The following is a 25,840-nucleotide window of genomic DNA, read 5'->3' on the forward strand; positions in this document are numbered from 1 at the left end:
CTGGATGATAACGTTTTAAACTTGCGCGAGGTGTCCCGAGTACTTCCGAATGGACTCAGTAAAAGATGTAAACATTTCCCATTATAAATCTCCGTAAGAAATTTGTTTACGTTCCTGTAAACTTTTAAGAGTGAAAAGGGATAATTTGTCAATGAAGATATCTTGTGTATTTTCCATTTCACTGATTTCAACTGTACTTCTTTCACAGGTATGTGTATTTTACCAAAATTTCACCAGCTGAGGTAAAGTGTTTGCAATCAGAAATAACACATGTAAAAATAAACCTTGCAAACAACGTGCTCGCGAAAATGAAGATAAGTGGCATATATATAATACGTCGAACACACTTACCAAAATGTATGCCACGTGACACAGGTGAAGTTCAAACCAGGTAAATATTCAATGTATAATGACGGGATATCATTTTAAACTACATGTAGTTATATATACATGTATTGCTAGATAGCAATAAAAGTGAAGAGAACCAAATTCACAGGACTGACAACATATAAAAAGTCGGTCATTTTGCATGTTAAAATTTTTGAAAGAGTTATCTCCGAATGATGAAAAAAGGAAAATTTTAATTTCGTCAAAATATCAGCGGTGAAAGTTTCATTTTATTTCATATTTTGATAAATAGAAAGTTTATTCATGTATTAACCAAGAGAGTTTTACGAATTTTAAGTTACTTTTTACAATATCTTAAGAAAACATACGTTGCCCATAGACTTAAATGCAAAATTCAAGATGTAATTAGTTGGACTATAATCAAAATTTTGAAAATTCCTTTGGTGGAGTACTTTTCTTTGATAACATCTTCACAATGATATCATGATTAAGAATATCGGGTCATTCATTTATTAGGTATAAATTGTAGTCGATATAGATTGAATACCTTATAATCTGAGGCGCAGCTAAAAGTCTTTGGGGAATGTAAACAATGTATCCCTTCCAAGTATAATGATGCATTTCTTCCATGAGTTTGTGTTGTTCAGTAATTCTGGATTAAAGGGGGATTTTACGAGGGTACATCAAATATTAAGTACATACAACAGAATTTCCAAAACTTATTTTTTGGTCAATTTACTTAGGGCCGTTTTTTTTTTTACGCCAGTCTTTATATATCATTAAGTAAGACTTTGTAGACCCAAATTAAATACTTGTGCATTGTACATGTAGTTGGCAAGAATAGAATTATAAATAATTTAAAAATAAAATAAAAAGAAATTGAAAGACTTTATTTATATTACACACTTTGAAACAATCATGTACATCAAAAAGTCAGATTACTTGGCTTACTCACAAAGTTACATGTACATAAATACATGTAATGCATAACCTTCAAATTTACACAAAATTCTGCTTAGATATAATCTAGCTTCTTACATCAAATATGATTAGAAAACATTTTTTTATCACAGATGAAGGGTTAAAATTTCTAGTTTTGAATGTCTGTGATATTATGTAGCATTTTTCACATTATCTTTCTCCTCTTCATGGAAGCCAAGAGATTTCCAGTCCTCTTTCTGCATCAAGTCACTGAATAAAAGGTCAAACAAATGGCACATGATTTCTGTCATGTAATCTTATTAGGATTCATATATACATGCAATTCATTTATCTAAATTAAAGGGGTTTGGTAACAATTTGAAACCAACATTTTTAGAATTTATATCTCAGTTTCAATGTTAAGGAATGATTAATTTACATACTTTTTGATTAATATTTAATGCTTAGCCAAAATTTGAAAGTATGATGTTGAGTAACATACATACATGTATATGAGATACAAATATCTGAATTCTAAATAATGTAAATATAGCAGTGCATTGTTTTTTATTATACAGTGTGTATCATATTGGTATAATACTGGTATTCATTTGAATCATATTTTTTTTTATTTTGAAAGTTATTCATTAACACAAACATTTTTTCCAAGTTTGTCACTGGTTAATGAGTACAAATTAAATGAATATCTTTTTAGTTGAATATAATAGTTTATTATATTTGTCATCATCGGAGACCCCCAGTTGGGCTCACTGAGAGAAGTGAAACCGACTGTATGTTTTATTAAATGAAAATGTAACATAAGTTTTAAATCTTAATTGCTTCAAAGTCAGATTTTGGTCAAGCAGTAGAAGTACTCAGTACCATAAAACTATTCTAGACACTCAAAAGGAAAGAATAAAAGTTCTCTCTACTATAATTCTTTTAGACTGATAAAAAAAGTATTACTTTGAAGAAAAAAAAAACTTAAGGTCAGACGACACGTTCCTCAATTTTAGACAACTTTTTGCAGGAATTTGTTAATGGTTTACTACTATTTTGACAAGCTTTCTTGCCAAAAATTAGGGTACCTTACCAGGCATTTCTGCAAAATACTACAATATGCAATTTCCTATATAATCTTCTTGAAATATTTTCAATGAAAATACACTTGAATTGCTGATATAAAAATAAATACATCTACAGCACAGCGAAAAACACCATAGTAGAACTATATTTCCGCCGGGGTGGGGCTTTGAACCCACGACCTCTAAAACCTATACGCTTCTGGAAGTGAGCAGCCACGGTTCTAACCACTTGACCATTTAGACACATACACAAATCCAAGTAAATTGTGACCATTTTTAAAGTAATTATAAAATTAATATTTTTTATTGGAACTCTTTATTTAGAGGAGATACAGAAAAGATTCTCGAGGAACGTGTCGTCTGACCTTAAGTGGTGCCTTTGCCACACTGCTCACCTGAGCAATATTGTTATTTGACCTAAGCAAATTGATAATTAGTTATACTAAATTAATTACGGTACTATATTTTTTCAGACATAACATCTTTTTTTATACATACATGTATCCTGAACCTTAAAATACAGTTTCACAGAGAAGATCGAAGAAAAATGAAAAAGTGCAGTAGTGCTGAAACGAATGTTCGAATATTCGTGAATGAATAGTAAATTTCTAATATTCAAATGCATATTTAGCATTTGAATATTCGTTCACATGTTTAACACCCATATTAAGCACTGTAAACTATGCAGGTTCGTGTTGTTTCATTACGATGGAAAAGAGAAGTTGGGTGTGGGATTATTTCATGTTGAACAAAACAAAAGATAAAGCCATTTGCAAAGTTAACTCTGATCTATGACTGCCATACTTATTTACATTGAAAGTAAAAGCAGAGTTTATATCGTATGAAAACAAACATTCTGGATTTTTTGATTCATATAAGCTGATGAAGAAATAATTTGCTAAAATGTTTGAATGAGTGCGAGTGTTAATATCGAAAGGTACATCGTAAGTTTTCTTTAAAAGATGTACGATATAATTTGTTCTTTAATTTTAGATATACTGGCATTTTCTGGATTAAGGTCGTTATTGGTTTTTTTATTACTGTAATAAAACATATGGCGAAAATATTTGGACTGACTTACGAAGTTACAAATCGGTCTTATACAGGAGTCAGGACTGCTGCAGTATTTTATCAAAGAAGTAATAAATCTTTTGATTGCAGTTGATAGAGATTAATAAGAAAGATTTTAAACATTATTTGCATAGAAAATAAATGCGCACCTAATTTAATGGATACTCAGTGTCAACTTCGAACTGACATGTTTAAGCAATCTACACATACAATCACATAGTAATATAAACTATCAAACATGCTTAAATACCTTATAGACGATGTCAACGAATATTTGAATACGAATTGAATATCACTCACAAATATTCAAATATTGATTTATGGTATTCATTTCAGCACTAAAGCGCAGGCATAGTGTTTTTACCATTGAGACAACTGAAACTAGAAATGACAGATGGACACTGGACAAAAAGTAATCAGAAAAGCTCATTCGAGCTTTCAGCTCAGGTGAGCTGAAAACTGAAGACTTGAAATGAGAATAGAGAATCTTACTTATCCATTCTACACTGAAGATATGATTTAGCTTCTGATCTACATTTGGAGTTTTCTCTGTTGTTGGCCATCAAACACCTCATGTATGATCTCATTTCACTTTTGCATAGACCTAAAAGTACAAATAATTTTAAACAAGGCATGAAAAATTTTATATTTTAAATGACATTTCGAAATCAATGAATTATCCAGCAACATCCACAATAATTTTAACAATTAAAAATCTATGTAAAAGTTTAAAGTTGCATATGGTAAACCATTATTACTGGTAAATGGGAGATTACTCGCATACAACTGAAAAAATTAAAACTCAGATGAATACAAGGAACAAAAGAGAAAGAATAATACAAAACAGCAATTTATCATTTACAGATTTCACTAATCATTCATATCTTCTCCAAAATTGATTGACTCTGTGAAGAAGTTTATATATAGAACCGTTTTAATGTTACTATCTAGTTTGCTAAGCAAAACAGGCTGTTAAATATTGACTGCCTTTCTTCTACTTCTCCATGAGAAACTCATTTATATTCATAGACGTCAAAATCAGAAAGTTTTTTTCTCTCCAAGATCTGCTCTGTTGTGTGAAATTGATGCTGTTTCAATGAAATATACATTCCTGTATTTTGATCGACAAAGTTTACCTGCAACTGCACGTGAACTCTTGGCTCATGTGAGCTAAAAACCCATGAAATGAAATTTATTGACCTGCTGAGAACTTGTAAGAAAGTTACAATGCCACCGATTGCAAATCCTTTACTTTCCGCCTGTACCATATAACGTTAGCTCGAATTTCCTCAGAGAAAAAATTGCCAGTACATCAAATTATGCATTCCTAATTTCGAATATACATCCATATACCTTACTTCACATGTTTACATGTGTGTACGTTTTGTTACCTTCATGATCTAGCGGGAAAATGCCTTTATCTGGAGCTTTAGTAATCTGTCTTGTTCCTGGAGTTGACATACTTCTAGCCCAAATTCTAGAGGACTTCCGAGTAACAGTGGTGCCGTACAAGTTTATATAAGCTTTGATTACATTGGCTTAGTTTTATCCAATAGTGGTAGGTATAAGAAATTGTAAGGGCTTTGGCACCAAAGTGAAATTGAAAGGTAAGAGTACTAAGACTTTTTCGGCAATATTTAAGGTTTCTCAATGTAAGTGTATGATTGCTTAATCAGTCTTGCTTAAAACAAAAGGTCACGTATCATAGAAATATGCACATGTACGGATTCCCGTTTCTGTCATATCATTATCAGACATGACGTTGCGTTGATCAACTCACAGGGGCTTGTCCCGATTTTTTTCACCATTTTATATCTACCACCTCTATACAATAAAATGTATTTTATTGTGTAGAGGTGGTATACATAAATGGTGAAAAAGTTTGGGACGAGCCCCTGTGATCAATTTGATGTAAAAGGGACGTAAACGTAAATAATCCCTGTATAAATGACAAAAATCATTAGTGAAAAAGTATTTTTTCCAAGATGAAATGTTTGAATAAATGTAGCCAATAACACTGAATATAAACTTTTATCCTGCAAATACCCCTTGCACGGACCTGTGAATTAAAGGTAACCCAATAAACCAAAGCTATATTCGGTCAATGCCCCAATATAGCTTCGTACATTTAACCGACGTTCAAATGCATTGTGACGTCATCTTTTTTGCTTTGTTTAAGCCGTAGCATAATGGTTTCAACTGCAAAAAAGCAGCAGATTTTGTCTAATAAAGATTATTTGAGGTGCAAAATGTGATATTATTAGTGCTGAAACGAATACCATAAATCAGTATTCGAATATTCGTGAGTACTGTTCGATTCGTATTCGAATATTCGTAGACGTCATAGACAATGTATTAAGCATATATAATAGTTTGTATTACGAAGTGGGTGTATGTGTAGACTGCTTAAACATGTCAGTTCGAAGTTGACACTTAATGCATGAGTATCCATTGAATTGGGTGCGCATTTAATTTTTAAGCAAATAACAATATACTGATTTTTTAAAAATTTCCATCAACTACAATCAAAAGATTTATTACTTCTTTAATAATATACTGCAGTCCTGACTTCTGTATGAGACCGATACGTAACTTCGTAAGTCAGTCCAAATATTTCCGCCATGTTTGATATAGTATTAAACAGAAAACTTATAACGCTCATAACTCCGGAAATGTTCTGTTTATTTAAAAAAAAAAAAAATTATATCGAGGTATCTTTTTAAAAAAACTTTCGATGTACCTTTCGATATTAACTCTCCGTTGCTCACACTCATTTAAACAGTAAAGCAATTTTTTTCTTCAGCGTCTGACATGAATTGAAAAATCTAGAATGTTTGTCTCCGTTCGATGTAAACCCTGCTTTTACTTTCAAGGTAAACAAGCATGGCGGAAGAGTCTATTACAGGGTTAAGTAATAGACTCTACCAAGCATGGCAGTCATAGATGGCTTTATATTTACTTTCGTTCAGAGTAAAATGAAATAACACGATGCTGCATAGTTTATAGTGCTTGATATGGGTGTTTAACATGTGATCGAATATTCGAATGCTAAATATACATTCGAATATTAGAAATTTACTATTCATTCGCGAATATTCGAACATTCGTTTCAGCACTAGATATTATGTTGAAGGATAAACAAAATACATGACAACTGTCTTGAAATATGAGCGATATTTGGGCTCAGGTCAAAAATGTGAAGAGGGCAAGGCTTTAACTTGGTTGATCATGTGATCAAATCCTGTGAACCCTAAAGTGCTTCTCAGAAGATTTGATCACGTACCAGCCAAGTTCATGTCCTGGTGAACTTTTGAACATTGCAGTTTTCCTTATGTATACGTTTGAGAATGGCAAATCGTTCAGAATCTTTAACATTACGATGTTTTTACATTTACTTTATTAATTGTAACTGTCAAACGATAAAGGCGTGCATTATAATCATTGTGACGTCATATAAAAGGTCACACAGAATTGAACGTTTTCGCTTTTCTATAGGTTCATACAGCAAAACTCGAATATAACGAACACGGATATAGCGAATTTACGGCTATAACGAATTATTATTCATGTCCCGGCAAATTTCTTATATAAACCTATAGAAAATTGATGTATATAACGAACACGGCTATAACGAATTTACGGCTAAAATGAAGTAATTTTAAGACCCCCGCTGGCAAAATTTTAACTACTAATTATGTCTCCCCTTTCAAAGGGGAGACATATTGTTTTTGTCGACTTTCTTATTCTTCTTCTTATTCTTCTTATTCTTCTTATTCTTCTTCATCCAAATTTGTCCAGGCCGTAACTTAAATACCCTTTGACATTAAGACTTCAAACTTGGAACATAGGTAGATGGTATTGAGAAGGAGTGCTCGCCACCAAACGTTTTGACCTTGACCTATTTTGTACTTCAAGGTCAAGCTTTTCATAAAAAATATTGTCTGGACCATAACACAAGACTCCTTTAACAGACAAACTTTTAACTTGTATCATGGATAGATGGTATATAACCTAGTTGAACCTTACCAAAATTTTTGACCTTGACCTAGAATTTTTATTTCAAGGTCATATTAGAAAAAACTTCATTGTTCAACTCCTGAATATACTTTGACAGAAGGACTTCAAACTTTAAACAAAGAACAATAATAATACACTTAGGTGTACTTTTGAATAATATTTGACCTTGACCTTGTTTTACTCAAGGTCAAATTAAGAAAAAAAAAATAAATTTTGTCTGGGTCATAACTTAAATACCCTTTGACATTAAGACTTCAAACTTGGAACATAGGTAGATGGTATTGAGAAGGAGTGCTCGCCACCAAACGTTTTGACCTTGACCTATTTTGTACTTAAAGGTCAAGTTTTCATAAAAAATATTGTCCGGACCATAACACAAGACTCCTTTAACATACAAACTTTTAACATGTATCATGGATAGATGGTATATAACCTAGTTGAACCTTACCAAAATTTTTGACCTTGACCTAGAATTTTTATATCAAGGTCATATTAGAAAAAAACTCCATTGTTCAACTCCTGAATATACTTTGACAGAAGGACTTCAAACTTTAAACAAAGAACAAAAATAATACACTTAGGTGTACTATTGAATAATATTTGTCCTTGACCTTGTTTTACTCAAGGTCAAATTAAGAAAAAAAAAATAAATTTTGTCTGGGTCATAACTTAAATACCCTTTGACATTAAGACTTCAAACTTGGAACATAGGTAGATGGTATTGAGAAGGAGTGCTCGCCACCAAACGTTTTGACCTTGACCTATTTTGTACTTAAAGGTCAAGTTTTCATAAAAAATATTGTCCGGACCATAACACAAGACTCCTTTAACATACAGACTTTTAACTTGTATCATGGATAGAAGTTATATAACCTAGTTGAACCTTACCAAAATTTTTGACCTTGACCTAGAATTTTTATTTCAAGGTCATATTAGAAAAAACTTCATTGTTCAACTCCTGAATATACTTTGACAGAAGGGCTTCAAACTTTAAACAAAGAGCAATTATAATACACTTAGATGTACTATTGATTTATATATGACCTTGACTATGTTTTACTCAAGGTCAAATTAAGATAAAGATAATAAAATTTTGTCTGGGTCTGGGTAACATATAGCTGACATTCTTTTCAATTGTTAAATTTGCCCCATAATATAATCCTTGGGGAGAAGGGGAGACATGTGTTTTTTTGTAAAAAAAACAATACCCACTAGTTTTATAACTTACGATAGTTTAGAAAACTGTTAGCCGGAAAAACCCTTAATTATTTTATAACGAATTCGCTATAATATTTTTAACGAATTCATTATAAACATATAGCGAATTACGGCTATAACGAAGTTTTTTCTATGGTCCCTTGAAATTCGTTATAAACGAGTTTTGCTGTATAAGGAAGCATATTTGCACTTTGCAGATCAATTCAATTACATGTAAATGGACACGATTTTGGTCAAAAAAAAATCTGTGTTTAATGTTGACTCTATGCTTCAGTAATTAAGGCATTTCTAGTACTTGTAGTCAGTCAAAACTTGAATTTCTGTCACCCAGTTATAAGTGAGATACAGAGCTCACATTTCTTTGTTATGTAAACAAAGCTAATGTCATGTTTTGTTTACATTTTGAATGTTGAAAATAAAATCCAGGTTTAGACGTTTTTTTTTTGGGGGGGGGGGGGGCTGATTTGGGACCGAAATTCAGCCCCAGTCCCAATAGGAAATTTCCATATAGTTTCTCAATTTTAGAACCAAAATTCCCAATTGTAATTTAAAAAAAAAGATTTTGTACAAGTTGTCAAAATTTTCTAGAAAAACGGAACAGAATAATAAATAATTTCAATAACTCTAGAAAAAGAAACATTGTGCTTTAATTAGTATTTGAATAAATGATAGAAATCTTTAAATTTCATCATAATCGATAAAAACGAATTTTCCAAAATTTCATGTTTTGTCGCTATTTTTACCAATTGAAAGGGCCCAGTCCCAAATTGGTGGAAAAAAACCCCACTGGAACTGAAATAAATGTGACATTTGAGGAGCAGTTCATTTATGTTCAAAATGAATTAGCAGATAGTAAAATCAGCTTGAAAAAGAATTTTTACTGGTACCGGTATATTGAACCAGTGTAAACTTTTTAAAAACATGGCACAAGCCTTGTTTACATAACAAACACTTATAAATCTATGACTGACACTTAAATTTTGGTTGATTGTTAGAAATGCTCTACATAAGCATTCTAAACAATATAAATATAAAAATAAATGTTGACCAAAATCGGGACCATGGCCTTTAAGCTTTTCTGAAGAAAAAGTGCAGCATGCTTTGCCACTGGGTAAAGAGCACTGGAATGTGGTAAATACCGGTATGTTGTGCTTTTTCTTAGTCTTGGAAGTAATCAATTATATGTTTTCAAAACAAAATCTAATTATGATAAGTTGATAACAGAATAAGATAAAATGATGAATTTCATCAGGAATCATATTCTCATATTTCATTTATTTTTTGCTTTCAAATCAGCAAAATGTCAAGATGGATCTTGTATGACCCTGATTTCTATGATGAGATTGTTCCCTTTTGTGATGAACTGGTAGAGGATGAAGAAGAAGAGAGGGTCTTGACATGCAGGTGCTATGGCAGAGGGAAAAAACTGAGTGAGGTGGAGGTCCCCAGGGTACCACAGCTTCACTTCAGAATAGAGAAAGAGGTAGAATGCTCACTAAGTCAGCATGTCTGTATATAAGTCAATACAAAAGTGTTATTATTAAATGTCTTGATTAGGCCATCCTTAAAAAAAATGTTTGTTTGGAATTGCCCCCTGGAGGTACCTAGACCCAGTAGAGAGGGTGGGATTTTTTTTTTTAAACTTGAAGTTCAACTAATTAAAAATTTGTAAAAAATAATTAAAAATCTCTCTATATAAAAAAGTGTTCTTTATTTTTTGCTTAGAAAATTTAATCAGCGGGGGTATTTTAATGAGGCGGGAGGCAATTCCAAACAAATATTAAATTTATTTTGGCCTTATTTTTTATATCCAATAAAAGCTTTAACTCTATATTTTCAGGACTCATTTCTCCACAGATTTGGAATGATTACATGTAAATGTATTTGTGTACCCAGGTTATTTGATATTTTTTGTTCTATCATAGAGATACATTGAGCAAATCAGACTTGATGAGAACCCTAAAGCAAAAAGACGTGGGAGAGGAAGAGCGAAGGTCCGCCAGCATCTGACAGACAATATAATGTCCACTGTCGGACAACCTCAGGTCTGTATTGTAGTTGACTTGTCAAAGAGTCATGGTCACATGTTTATCAAACCTGTAAGCTTAATTTATATCTTATGTGATAACAACAGTCCACTTATTTGAATTGTTAGTCTATTTTGGTTAAGAAGTTTGACTCTAATTATTATATTTGTATAAATAATTGAAAAATCTATGAATGAAAGAGAGAAAGAAAGAGAGAGGAGATAGAAGCTGGCTTGGGTTTTTGTTGGTATTTATTAGCTTATGCTTGATGATCTAAGAAATATCTTTAAAATTTTAAAAATTGCATTAAATTTAGATTAAGTTTTTTAAAAGCAATTATCTTAAAACGGCAATTTTTTATGAAGATACTGAAGTGATCATTTATGAGTAAGATGAACATGGTAGGTAAACATTTTGTAGACTATTTTTTTTTACCACAGTATTTCTTTTTTTATGTCAAAAGTGTACAGAAGATGAACCTTTCGTTTCAGTTTGCAAGTAGCAATAGAGCCAATGTGTCTCCATTCAAACTTACTAACACAATCCATTTTTGTACTCAACTAATGACTAACAGCTGAATTGATTTGAAACTGTTGTATTACTATTCCTTACTTCCTAAATTTGGCGACATACTGAGTTTGGTTTATTTCCAAGAAAATTGTATGGTTTTTCCATTAAGAAGGGACTTGACCTCTCCTCTAAAACAATTACCTTGATAGTTATTTTATATATATATATATATATGTAAGCATATACATGTATAGGCCGGGCCAATTACAAGTAATTACCGGTAAATATAGGTTCACTGTATTTAGATAAAATTTGTGAACAAAAGAATTCCATTTTTAAATGCTTTGACTTAATTGTTTCTACAGTTTGTAGAATTAAGTCTTCTTTATAAATTTAGGAAATTTCAAATGCATGTTGAATAACTTTACTACCATACACAGATGCTTTATTCATAGACATGATAAAAGTGATATGCTCTAAAGTTACAGAAACAACTTTGTGAAGATTTTTGTTTGTTTTAATAGGTTTCTGTCCCGAGTATAGCACCAATCATTACAAATGCGGTTCTTCCCAACGTTGGTCCCCCAACAAACACTGGGGGTTTTGGGCGACCCAGTCTATCCAGTAATCACCATTCACACAATGGTTATGACAACATCGAGTTCTCCAACATCCAGCCATCAAGGAGGGGCTTCTCCATAGAGGATTTCATCTCAGAATCCAGCACGAAAAAGAAGAAAAAGAACAATAAGACAGCAGCAATGTGCACCAATCCATTGCCGAATTCAGTGGAAGAGACAGGGGAAAGCTCCTCTGAGAACAATGAATCAGTGGTGATTACTCAGACTTCTTTAGACAGTGCTGGATCCACCAAACAAATTGATGCATATCTGCTCTCAAAGATGTTAAATATTCCCTGCCCAGGAGGGGAAATAATTAACAATACTGATAGTTCTCTGCCAGGTAGCTTAACATCTTCATCAATGTCTGCCTTAAATGATGTATTTAAGTTTGAAGATGCTGAACATGTGCCTCCAAAGAAAAACAGAAAAGATGGAAAGGTTCCTTCAAGTAAGGAAAAGTCAGAGGAGGAAGATGGGTGGGTTTTGAATGGAGAGAATGTGGTAGAGTTCTGTGATTTACCTGGGGACTGCGATGTTACTCTCCTTCAGGATATTATTGCAGCATACGGGGCCATCATTGAATCTGATGTCATCAGTTTGGGGTCAACAGTGTCCGTGAGATATCAGTATGTTGACTTATGTTGATATAAAATATAAGGTTTAAGTGTGTTTTTAGTTAACTGTTTTACTGACTGAGTACAGTAGATTTGGTTATATTATCAGAAAAAAATTGTCAAAGTCTTCAATTTTGTCTCAGTTTGTTTATATACATGTACCTGGTATCTTTTTGATTTCAGGCTGGACAGCAGTGAAGCAGCGAATTGGGTTGTTTCAAATTTAGATAATGCTGACCACCTCTTTGCAGGTATTTTTCAAGAAATTTTACTGAGTAACTAGTATTTTCACAATGTTCTGTTTTTAATATAGGGAATATATGTTAAATTCTATACAATTCAAACCAACTTTACATGTATGTATTACTTGTGCTTGATCACATACTTAATAAGCATGTATATAATTAACAACTGTGTACTAGTAGTTATAAGATCAGTTAAATCTTTCAGTCTTTTTGATAAAATTATAAACTAATGTTAATAAATGCTTGTTTTCATTTTCACTAATTGCACTGTCACCCCAAAGTAAAACATTTGACAATGTTAAGATTTACAATTTGAAAAAGGTTGTTAAATAGAACATTTCTAGCATCTTTATATTTATTACATATGAATTAATAATGGTAAGTATCCCATGATATTGCATGTGATGAATGATTGTCATGTATGATAAAAAAAATAAGGCCAATTTCAACAACACTTGGCACAAAGTATCATTTGGTGAAGTGGATTCAAGTTTGTTCAAATAAAGGACTGCACCCTCTTTAAAGGGGAGAATAATTTAGAATTACTGATAGTTTGTTGGTTTTTAGCTCACCTGAACCGAAGGTTCAAGTGAGCTTTTCTGATCACCCGTTGTCCGTCGTCCGTCCGTCCGTCCGTCCGTCTGTCTGTCTGTCCGTCCGTCTGTAAACTTTTCACATTTTCAACTTCTTCTCAAAAACCACTGGGCCAAATTTAACCAAATTTGGTACAAAGCATCCTCATGGAAAGGGGGTTATAAATTGTAAAAATAAAGGGCACAGCCCTTTTCAAAAGGGAGATAATTGCGAAACAGTAAGTATAGGGTGCATGTCTTTAAAAATCTTCTTCTCAAGAACCACTGCACCAGAAATGCCAATATTTACACATAAGCTTGTATATATAGTGAAGATTCTAAATTGTAAAAATCGTGACCCTCGGACCAAAACTGGGGCTCCAGGCGGGGTTCAAAGTTTAACATTGAAAATACATAGGAAAATGTTTAAAAAATCTTCTTCTCAAGAACCACTGCACCACAAATGCCAATATTTACACAAAAACTTGTATATATAGTGAAGATTCTAAATTGTAAAAATCGTGACCCTCGGACCAAAACTGGGGCCCCAGGCGGGGTTCAAAGTTTAACATAGAAATACATAGGAAAATTTTTAAAAAAATCTTCTTCTCAAGAACCACTGCACCAGAAATGCCAATATTTACACATAAGCTTGTATACATAGTGAAGATTCTAAATTGTAAAAATCGTGACCCTCGGACCAAAACTGGGGCCCCAGGCGGGGTTCAAATTTAACATAGATATACCTTAGGAAAATGTTTAAAAAATCTTCTTCTCAAGAACCACTGCACCAGAAATGCCAATATTTACACAAAAGCTTGTATGTATAATGAAGATTCTAAATTGTAGAAATCGTGACCCTCAAATCAAAACTGCAGCCCCAGGCGGGGTTCAAAGTTTAACATAGAACTACATATGAAAAATGTTTAAAACTTTTCTTCTCAAAAACCACTTCACCAAAAATGCCAATACATACACAAACGGTTGTATATATAGTGAAGATTGTAAAATAGTGACCCCTGAACAAAAAGTGGGGCCCCAGAAGGGGTTTAGATTTTAACATATATAGGAAAATGTTTTAAAATCTTCTTCTCAAGAACTATAGTGCAACTGTTTGGGATATTACTATGCATACATGTACATCCTTAAATAATGTAGATTCAAAAAATTGTAACTCCCGGACAATTGATGGGCACCAAGAGGGGTTCAAAATTTAAACATTTTAAAAAACATAAAGGAAAAGTTTAAAAATTTTCTTCTCAAGAACTACAATGTTTTAGTTTGTGGAATTTCTATGCCTTCGCTCATATAGATTCCTAATTGGTAAAATCGTGACCCCCGGAACAATACTGGGGCCCCAAGATGGGGTCAAAGTTTATTATAGAAATATAAAGGTAACGTTAAAATATCTTCTTCTCGAGAACTACAATGCCTCAATTTGTGAGATTACTATCATGCAAACAACCTTGGATAATAAAGGTTCGACAGTTTTAAAATAGTGACCCCTGGACTAATACTAGGGACCCAAGATGGGTTTAAAGTTAAATGTAGAAGTACCGGTATATATGGAAAATGTTTAAAAATCTTCTTTTCGAGAACTACAATGCATCAATTTGTCAGATAACTACGTAAGCACCCTCAAATAGTGTAGATTCGAAATTATAAAAGCTGTGACCTCAATCTAATACTGGGGCCCCAAGAGGTGTTCAAAGTTTAGCATAGAAATATAGAGGGAAAATGTTGAAAAATCTTTTTCTAGGGAACTATAATGCTTCAGCTTGTGAGATAACTATGCAAGCATCCTTAAATAATGTAGATTCCAAATAATTAAAACTTTAGCCCTGGACTTATACTTTGGCCCCAAGAGGGGTTCAAAGTTTAACATAGAAAGATATATTGAAAATGTTTTTAAAAAGTTTTTCTCGAGAACTATAATGCTACAGTTTGTGAGATTATTATGCAAGGATCCTCAAATTGTGTAAACTCTAATGTAGTGGAACCAAGAGTTATCTTTCTTGATGTTCTGTACAGTCTGAGAGTTATTTCTCTTGAAGTGGAACTCTGCTACGTTCAGTTTTTCAGGTTGTGTACGTGCGGTCCTACCGCAGTGCTACACATTTTCATTCCTATGTAACTGTTTATGTTGTTCAAGCCAACCATAAACCTCGGACCATAACTGGGTCCCCAGAAAGGGGTTCAATGTTTAAAATAGAAAAAGCATATGCTACGAAATGTAATGTTACAAGGAACTGCTGTTCAGGTGAGCGATGTGGCCCATGGGCCTCTTGTTTCAAAAATCTTTTTCTTTAAAACAAAATGGCAAGAAAAGCTGTAACTTGTGTGGAAGCATCCTCAGTTAGTTTACATTTAAGCTTGTTCAAATCATGTTCTCCCGAGGTAGAATGAGAATACTAAGGGGCCGTAGGAAATGAATTTGATTACATTGTATTCTCAAAATCTGAAACGGTATAATACATGGTATTAGTTATATGTAAGCATCCTGGCATCTGTTGATTCTCCATTAATTGTTAGACTGAAGCCCTTGGACATTTCAGGAGCCACTTTAAAGGGGTTCAAATTTAGATGTATGTTTATATTTATATGAGTAGTTGATCTTCTTGATCTTGATCTTCTTGAGAACTGCAATGCTCAAAATATTTTATTGTTATGAAAGCATCCAGTTACAAAAGGGGCTCGGTGTTTAGCAAAACACTATCTGGAGAAAATCTTAGATATCTTTTTATGCAGGATCTATTTTACTACATTGTTCATATATATTTTGTATAGAAATTCATAAAGCTGATATTATTATGGATGTCATTGCTTAGGTGAGCAACTGAGCGGTGGGGCCAAGGGCCTCTTGGTCTCTATTGTTTTAGACTGAAAATTTTCAAAGAAAAATGCTTTTTTCCATAAATATTTTCAACCTTAACTTTATTAATATAAAGCAGTGTAGTCTGATATCAAAAGGAAGGTTTTTTTTAAATTTTTGTTTTGTCTTTTAGATCACTGTGTAAAATGTAGGAGAGTCATGTGAAGTGTACCATACAAGAGTGCCAAACAACAGAAATCTAAACCTTGTGTAATAACTGTGATAATGTGATTTTGATTGTTCTACGTAATGAAATTTGTTGCATTATTCACAATTCGTCTGGAGCATGGTTGTTATAGTTGTAATTGGGCCTTGATTTTAATTTGGCAAAGTTTATCATCGTATAGTTATTGTTTTAAAAAATTGAATTTTAAAAAAGTATGTAATATCAATAGTAATGTATTATATGATAATTGGTGAGATGTTCTATTTACAATCTGCTTGTATTAAAGTTCTATTTTTATAGTATGCTGTACATGCATTATACATTGTAAACTTTACTTGTGCCAATATCCAAATGTGTTCACTTATTCATACCTACCTGCAAGTTTTTTGAATAAATTATTTGATAAAAAATTGTTTGTATGATTGTGTCAATTTTTGTGAAAATTAAAGTTGTGCAACGGTTGGTAAAATAATGTCACTGTAACCATAAGATATAGAAATAAACAAGATGTTGTAGGAAACCGTCTGAATACTTCTCAATAAAATTTATTTTAAATCTGGAAAGAGAGACGCCATGCTGATATGTTCTTATTAATGCATGAAAGTCTTGTTTCTTGGATCTGTAGATATAAGAGTAAGGAGATTTTTCATGGGTTTCCAGATGATGGTTGTTTAACACGGTTAGAATTTAAAGGAAAAAAGTGGTATTTTTTAAATATTGGTTTTCTTCTTAACCACAGTCGCGGATTCATAAGTTAATATGGAGGCCAGGGATTCTAAGACAAAACCAGATACTGTGATGGTTTATGGAAGGGATGCCGATTGCGTTGGGAGATTTTTAAACCCGACATGCAGTTAAAAAATGAAATCTTTGAAACTTATCATAAAGTGCAACAGCAATCTTGTATTAGTCATTAAATTTGAACGTGATAGTGAACATGTTACATCGTGTTTTATTTATGAAACATTTGCAAAAAATCTTTATTTCGCTTATAAATACTATTTAAAAACTTATTGAATTTTCATAAAATGGTAATGGTAATGCATTACGTTACTCATGTAATGCATTACGTTGCAATTATTTAATTAAATTGCCCCATTATTGATATTGAGATTTCAAGGCTATGCTCTTTGTTGTCGTGTCCTGTTTGTTCGACAACACTTGGCGTCTACTGGTTGGGTAGGATCATGATGATAGGAACACTAAACTAAAGAAATGAAAACTTTATTTTATATAAATCAAACACACATATAGAACGTTCATCCACGTTAGCATCTTCATCAACGTGTCCATTTTATACATTCAATGTTACATTATGAATCTCCGTAAGAAAATTGTTTTCGTTCCTGTGTACTTTTATGAGTGAAAAATGATAATTGTTCAATGGAGATATCTTGGATATATTCCCTTTTATCGATTTCAACTGTATTTCTTTCACAGATATGTGTATTTTAATTAAAATTCATCAAAATGGGATGGAAGCAATAACTTGGTACTGACTATACTTGATAAACGGAGCGTGTTCGTCTGGCTGTTTCGATAGAGCTATGAATTGACTATAAGTTTCCGTAAAAAATATAGGGAAACATACTTGGTAGATGTAAATTTAGAGCTATGAATTAACTAAAGCGTCTTTAAGAAATAGATGGAATCGTGCTTGGTAGATGTAAATATAAAGAAAGGACAAGAGCGTACAAGGCCTGACAAATCCCCCGTACCCAGATTTTTGAAATGGCATATGAACATATAAAAGATCTTTATATTTGAAACTGTGCATCAGTACATGTACACGTATAATATAGAACTGCATTCTCTTAAAAATATATAGTATACATTATGCAATAATACATGCACTTGTTACTTATCCCCTTTGTTTTATTTGATGCTTTCTTAGCATTGCAGCATGAGCTCATATATTTTATCCGACATTATGTGTGCAGATTAGGAACACTAGGTAATTGTTGTCATTATATAATTGGTATTATATATTTTTTCATAATAATCCAATATAAAGGCAAAACATGTTCTACTTAAAAGCAAATGAATTAAAAATATAACGCCGTATATACGATTCGAACACCCTCTCCATAGAGAAGGATGGACTACGAGCCTCCACCTATCACGCTGAGCTACGTTGACACATTGAAATGTGTGTGAATAAATTTAACTCTTTGACAATAACTAATAAAGTAAAACGTTTTTGGTGAAAATCACAAATTTGACCCATTATGTGTCTAGACTCCATTTTAATAAATCAATTATAATAAAAATCAATATAAACTTATTCTTTAAATAAAATTACCTTTAGGATGGAGTCGGGACCCATCCATACCTAATTTTGCAATTAAGAACAGTGAATGGTCCAAGATTTATGCTAAAAACGGCGTGCAGCTTAATTTGGAAACATATACTTGTCGTGTTAATAGAATGAAATCACAATATTGACTTCCATCGTGAAATTTATAATGAAAACAATGCATACAAGTCAAAATTTAATATTCTAACTTGAATTGAAATTCTTTCATCTTCATTGCTCCGAGTGGGGGATATACAACGCCTTGTACGCCCCTGTTCTTTGTTGGATAGAGGGTCAACCGTCAAACGAAATTATATACTTTAAATCTAGCCCAAGCGTTCCAGTGATGATCTGCTATATCAGAGTCTGTTGAAATCGGATCGCTAAGAAGCGAATTTATGTGGATTATGGGTGGATCCACGCCCCATTATTTTCCTTTTTTGTTTGAAACCCATACTTTCCCCCAAAAATAGATGAACACAAGCATTTTTTTGTCTTGAATGGATATCCATGTACATGTATAAGAACTGATCTTAATTATAAATGCCTAATTTGTTTACATCTCACGAACAGGGTGACAATAACGAGATAGTGGCGTCCAATGCAGCAGCCATACCTTCCTTTGGTTAGTGTCTATTTCATCTATTTTCTGCTCGGACTTTGCATTGGTTCACTTTGGAATATACGCACCTGTATGTTACTGATATTGATACTTCTTAATGACATACCGTTATATATACTTCATGTAATATAAATGCTATGCTAGCAAAAATTGTAGATATATGAATATATTTCAAAAGTATATTAACCATTTACGATAATTACAGCGAGCAAGGATGAAGATACAAACTTCAATCGTGATAAAGCAAGGAAAAAGAAGACTAACAAAATACCTAAAAATTCCATAATGAATTGTGTGGTGAGCTATGATACGGATGGAAACACGGTGATTTCCAAGGACGACGAAATCGGAGACGGGTTAATAACTCTGAAATGTCCAGAGAACAAAGGAAACGTACATGAAAGTGGACACTCGGCCAAAAAAGAAGATAGAAATGAAATGGTTGGTTATAACTCTACAGAAAATAAAGCAGTGGAGATAGAGTCAAATAATTTTGAAAAAATAGGCAGACTTCTCTTGACAAACGAACATGACAACAAAATGAAGTACATCCAAGATCCTTGCGACCAAAGTAGAGATCTTAGCAATTTCACCAAATATCCTTGCGACCACAGCAAGTATCTTTGCGACCGTAGCAAAGATCCTTGCAACCGCAGCAAAGACTTGCAAGTTAACAAGGTCCATGGCGATGACTCACAAGTCGCTGAAAACGACGTCGATGATCTACGAGTCACCAAGAACACGGAACTAAATGCAGACACAGATGATCCCCATGCTAAAACCATGCACCAGGGACCTGTCCCAAACAATAAACACATATACATTAAACCTCCTCGTTTCATAAAGAAAGGTAATGAGTTTGTGTGCTGTATTTGTAACAAACTCAATTCACATTTAGTATCTTATTCTTGCACTTCAACGCGTATTATTATAAAGATTACTCCACTTGCATTTATGTTATGATAATTATCCTTCAGAAAACGAGAAAAAACTGACAAATCAGATGAAAATTGGTCCCAGATTAATTGAAGAGTAAGTACCCATTGTTAGTTCAATTTCATTATTTCTGTTTAATAACAAATTTTCGTTAATGCATGTATGACATTTTTATTTTCGCAGAACACCCGAAACGAAGACTACAGCATCTGATCTGCCCCAGTGTCTTGTAACCACAACAGCATCAAGCACCCCTTCCTTTGCCATTCCAAAAATTCCCCCTCCTGCTTGTAATGTTTCTAGCAGTATCATGCCCCCCTTCGCTACTCCAAACATTCCCCCTCTTTCTTGTAATGTCTCTAGCAGTAATATACCTCCATATGCACCGTCTACGTATATCCCAGATAACAGCGGTTTACCATACATGCATTTTTGGCCATACCAATTGACAGCTTCTCCATCCACAACTCTGCTAAACGCCACTAATTATTCTACGACGACTCCATCAACACATACTGTATCATACTCGACAAATGTCCCATCATACCAGACTGTACAAGCATTGTCTTCTATGGGCCCACCTATGGCTACATCACCGATCCCAACAGCAAATCATGGTTTAGTATCTCCACAATCGCTTACACAAATTCCTCCCAAGTTTGATTTTCCTCCTCCTTTCATACCGACGACTACTCCATCACTGCCAGACAATCAAAGTCTCCATTTACCCCCAAATTTTCCATCAATGCCTCAGCAGTTAACAGAGCGCCAGCTACAGCACCCTGTCGTCAGTGTCCCTATTGCCCCACGAAATAATCAGCACAACATGTTTGTTCCACCTGTGGCTTACCCACCTCTGCCTAGTCCAAACGTAAACTATCCCTTTCAAACCCAGCCTGTGTTTGTCATTGGGTATTTCTTCAATCCGAATACATGTATCCCAAAAGTTGCTGCTAGTCCTGTCCAAACTTCGATCCCTCCCGATTGTAATAGGGTTTACGTTGCTGGTAGTAACGCCATTTCACATGACGGCTCCAATGGAAGCACCTGTGTTTTACCAGCAGCCACGTCATCTTGATTTGAAAAGAGCACACAAAGAGGAGAGCTGACATATGCTTCAACTTTTTATGACGAGAAAGTAAGTTATATGTATGTAAATGCAGTGTATGCATGGTCTTTAAAAAAGCGGCGACCTAGCTTGTCACATCCATTCTCTGTCAACGTTGCAGCAAATATATAATTTGTGCAAACTTTTAAATTTATTCTTTATATAATCCACGGTACAATTAATGATTGTTGGCAGAGCAAGACACCAACGAGCTCAACAAAGCGAGCGCTCGCCAAAATTCCCAATACCCGCAACACAGATTTTGACGAGCGCTCGCTCTGTTGAACTCGCATCAGCAGTGACGCCACGTGTAATTTTGCAATTCCGTAAAAATCGGTCAAAAAATGCATTCTCAACTTTTTTTTTATAGATATTTTAAAAAGTGTTTAAAACTGAAAGATTAACCCATTAAAGTCGAAATTTTGAATTCAATTGCTAGCTGGTGTCGTTCTATTTTTAGCTGTGACCTAAGAATAATGGCCCAAATATGGATTAAAAACCCAGAAAAATTATGGAAAACAATGCAGTTTGAGCACTAAAAAAAGAAAATAATTGAAAATTTCTCACAATTGTTTTATTTATATACTAGTATATGTTACTTAAAACTTCATTTTTCATAATACTAATTTAAATTAATAAAAACTGCCCATAGAACCATGAAAAAGAGATTTTGAAAACTGGCAGTTTGCCAATTTTGCTAGATATATAAAAATAAACAACTTTGATAGAAGTATAAATATACCTGTAAACTCCTGCATCTTCAAAATTTATCATGGTTTTTTAAGGAGAAGGCATAAGTGTAATATTCTCAAAAATCCACTTTTGGACTCTCAAAGAATAACACGCAATGATATATTGACTGATACATTCCATCAAAAATAAGCATGTTTAGATTGAAACTTTGCCAAAGCCTTGGCTCAATGTTTTCTAAAGAGGTTAATCCATTATATGTAAAATGGTTGGAAACTGTTGACTTTTTAAGCAATAAATGTTTACTTGGTGATTCATGCGGGATATGGAGGTGGCAACATCGCTAACACGGATTATGTTAATTTTTTCTGCAACGATCGCTTACTTCATAACCTGCATGAATCATCAAAGAAAGTATTTTATTGTTTATATTTACATCTTTCTTTTAACAAATTTATAAATTGATTGTAGAAAGTAAGTGAAATTCACTAATTTACTGTTAATGCACATACGTGCGTTAAGCCTGTCTCACACAGAACACGGTTGGGCACACGGTTTCAATACGGTATACTCGGTTATACACGGGTTGACTGGTACGAATATTGAGCTCCAACCGTGCCTGTGGATGAGTTGGTACGATTTAGACTCGAATGTAGCACGAGTATGTACGAACAAAGCACGGATATACTCGGTCAAGCAAGGTTTGTCACGGTTTGAACACGATTTGCAAACGATTTTCATACGATTGTTGTACGGTTCCAAGTACGGTCTAGTACGGTCTGTTACGGCCTAGTACAATTAAACACGACTTTTACTCGATTAACTGGACATTTACAGGGTTTACATACGATCCCACCGACTTTTGTTCGAGTTATGCTCGAATTATCACACATTTGTGTATGTTTTGATATAAATTGACTCGTTTTGATGGCTTGGCTTCATAAATTTTCGAATTTTCAACAGAAAAGTTATAAAAATGGCAGATGACAGAATAAGGGAATTAGAAATCATGATAAGACTGATAGACATTGAGATTATTTTGGCCAGAAGGCGCGAGGGGAGTGAGCTAACCGTGTCAATATCGTATATAAATCGTATGGAATCGTGTGAAACCGTTCCCAAGTCCTACATCCAACACCCGGATTAACATTTCATGTGCGGTTGCATATACGGTCTCGTACGGTCTCACGCGGTCTTGTACGATCGCTAATATGATCATACACGGACATGGCACCCGTGCCAGTTTTTTAAAAGTTTGAAAAATCATACACGGCTTTCACGGATACACTCGAATGGCCCGAGTGTAAGTCGGATAAGTCCACGGTTGGTTCGGTTGTATGTACGGTTTACACGGGTGGTCAACCGTATAAACCGTGTGTTCTGTGTGAGACAGGCTTTAGCTAAAAGAAACTGCCAATTAAAATCGTCTTCTGTGAGAATTTGAGTCTGACATCATTATGATTATTTCGTGCAGTCCGTGATTTTTCTTGGGTCGCTGTAGGTTTTGCCAATCGATGAACGGGGCGTGTAGATTTCAGTCCGCTTGTTAGGTTTCGACCAATCGATAAATGGAGCGTGTAGATTTCAGCCTGGCTGTTTCTATAGAGCTAACGTTATGTATTGACAATAGGTTTCCGTAAGAAATAGAGCGAATCATAGTCAGTAGATGTATCATGATGGAAGTTTTAACCTTCTTTTGTAAATGTAAAATAAAAGTATGGTGTTGAAATAGGGGCTTTTTAGATAATTATCATATTTTTAAATTTAGAGCTCTCAATCGCGGAAAAGGGTCAACAAAATTAATTATGACGGTATGTGTGATTCACGCAAAGTTTACCGAAATGACGTTATTTATTACGTCACATGGAGTTTATCATTAGTTTGCAAACAGGGAACTGAGCCTATTTTGATGAGAATGAAATTGTTTTCGAGTGAATGGTCAATTTTCATCTCAGCGATAGTGCTATTTGCGCTATTTTTAGGACTTATGGTGTACGCTAATGTTGCTTGTCTTCTGTGCAACATGCAGTGTTCCAGCAGAACAGGCAATGTCATTCTGTCGCTGATATTTCTTCTCTTTGGATTGATACAAATGATAGTTTTTGTAAACGTAAGAAAGCACAAACTGGAAGGAAAGCGTTTAATATTTACAGATAAAGAGAGACAGATTAGACCACCGACAAAACCGGAGGTAAATACTGAGTTAACAAGAGACGCAATCATTCGATAGAAGCCCCTTTCGGGCTGCCATACCTCATGTGTTTACAAAATTTCTGACAAAGTATGCGGTGTTATTTCTTGTTAAAAAGGTTTAATTTACCCGTTTCATTTCAAAATACATTTACATGTGTTCAGCACAAGAGAAACATTTATGATGGTTTGTATATAAACTATTCGATACTGGGATACCATTTATTCTATTTTCGTCATGCAAAAATAGTTGTCATGCTGTCAAGAGATTCAGCCTCTGTAATTCATAACCATGCCTACAATTCATTAGCAGTGATCGACATATTGCAGAATTGTATGCTGTTTAAACTATCATCTTTATTTTTTGCATAGACTCAAACTTAAGTAAAAGAGAATACTGGAGAAAACGTTACAACTGGGATAAACAAGTGAAGATGGATTGGCTTGTTGATGCAGACGAAGTGTCACAAAATCTGGAACCAAAAATTCAACAACTCCGTAAAAAGACTGGGGAAGTGTGTTTGAATATTTTGGATCTTGGCTGTGGAACGTCTGATGTACCTTCAGTGCTTCTCAAGAGATGCAAGACACCTGTGATAATTTACTGTGTGGATTATTCTGAAGGAGCTCTTCAGTGGCAGAAAGGCTTACTTGAAGACCTTGATCAAAAACATGGAAATCTTCTGTCCAACTATAGACTTGTCATGGCAGATGTCTGTCAGCTACCCTTCAAAAATAACTTCTTCCATGTTGTCATAGATAAAGGCACCACTGACTCTCTTCTGAAATCTAAAGATGGTCATCAAATGGCTGTATCATGTATGAAAGATGTCCACCGCGTACTGCACCCATTAGGAAACCTTTGGCAAATTACTGACGAAGACCCAGATATTAGATTACTCTTTTTACAGTCAATTCAAGATGAAGCAAATTTGAAGTATTCTTCCTCATTTGAAGTTTTGTTGAGTGATGATATAAATGATTATTTTCTGTATACTATCAAAGAGGATTCTCTTGATAAACCATGAATACCCATAGATTCATAAGCACTTGTTATGCCTTACATACTTGTATTTTGTTCACGAATGAAATTCGTATTTAGTGTTCATTTTTGTTTATATGAATTAAAATATTCTTATTAATAAATAGTTCATTACTCATCATTAAAGAAAACATGGAAAAACGTGTTACTTGTTTTCTAACAAGTAAACAAGTGTCATATTTGGGATTTTTTTTAGTACTTGTACACCAGAATTGACTTACAACTCTATCAATGGAACACAATAATCAGGCTTTAATCCCTTCATTATGATAGAGCTTGTCATTATTAACAATTATAGTATTGGTAGTTATTCCTCCTTATCTCAAACTCAATGGGAAGGATATTAAACTTACCTTCCTTAAAATAAATACAATTGAAATACAAACCTTGCTATCTCAAACGTCATTATGCAGAGACTGAATTCGTTTTCCTTTTACTTTTCTACCCTAGTCATCAAATAAATTTCAAAACTTAAAACTTGTCTCAACATTGTCAATAGACATCATTACCTATCTAATTAAGATTGAATAACAACAGCCACTGATTATCTCAAACTCTAGAGTCTGAAGATATCAAGACTTCCAGACAAAACAATAGATATTCAGGCTAAAATTCACAAGTGAACAGTTGGGGAATTTACTGGTAACTCAAATCGAAATATCCACGA

At 33.7% G+C, this 25,840-nt stretch overlaps 2 protein-coding genes across 8 annotated transcripts; one reads left to right on the forward strand and one right to left on the reverse strand.

Moving 5' to 3' along the window:
- Window positions 1-1,223: 1,223 nt before the first annotated feature.
- Window positions 1,224-4,972, reverse strand: LOC105343766 (cytochrome c oxidase assembly protein COX19). Its single transcript, XM_011451238.4, has 3 exons — window positions 4,817-4,972; window positions 3,918-4,029; window positions 1,224-1,539 (listed from the first exon to the last, which is right to left on the reverse strand). The coding sequence occupies exons 1-3, from the start codon at window positions 4,884-4,886 to the stop codon at window positions 1,461-1,463; spliced, it is 261 nt and encodes an 86-aa protein (XP_011449540.1). The 5' UTR covers window positions 4,887-4,972; the 3' UTR covers window positions 1,224-1,460.
- Window positions 4,901-24,592, forward strand: LOC105332164 (proline-rich protein 36). 7 transcript variants are annotated; one of them, XM_066065692.1, is made up of 8 exons: window positions 4,901-5,032; window positions 9,957-10,143; window positions 10,586-10,705; window positions 19,159-19,210; window positions 19,413-20,057; window positions 20,185-20,239; window positions 20,327-21,281; window positions 24,504-24,592. In XM_066065692.1, the coding sequence occupies exons 2-7, from the start codon at window positions 9,961-9,963 to the stop codon at window positions 21,219-21,221; spliced, it is 1,950 nt and encodes a 649-aa protein (XP_065921764.1). In that variant the 5' UTR covers window positions 4,901-5,032; window positions 9,957-9,960; the 3' UTR covers window positions 21,222-21,281; window positions 24,504-24,592. The 7 variants fall into 7 exon arrangements, with proteins under 7 accessions (XP_065921764.1, XP_034314588.2, XP_065921767.1 ...); XM_066065693.1 differs by having other exon boundaries at window positions 5,032-5,077; XM_066065691.1 differs by lacking the exon at window positions 4,901-5,032 and adding an exon at window positions 8,663-9,791.
- Window positions 24,593-25,840: the final 1,248 nt, after the last annotated feature.

Source organism: Magallana gigas, chromosome 7 (assembly GCF_963853765.1).
Source record: "Magallana gigas chromosome 7, xbMagGiga1.1, whole genome shotgun sequence".
Classification (NCBI taxonomy): domain Eukaryota; kingdom Metazoa; phylum Mollusca; class Bivalvia; order Ostreida; family Ostreidae; genus Magallana; species Magallana gigas.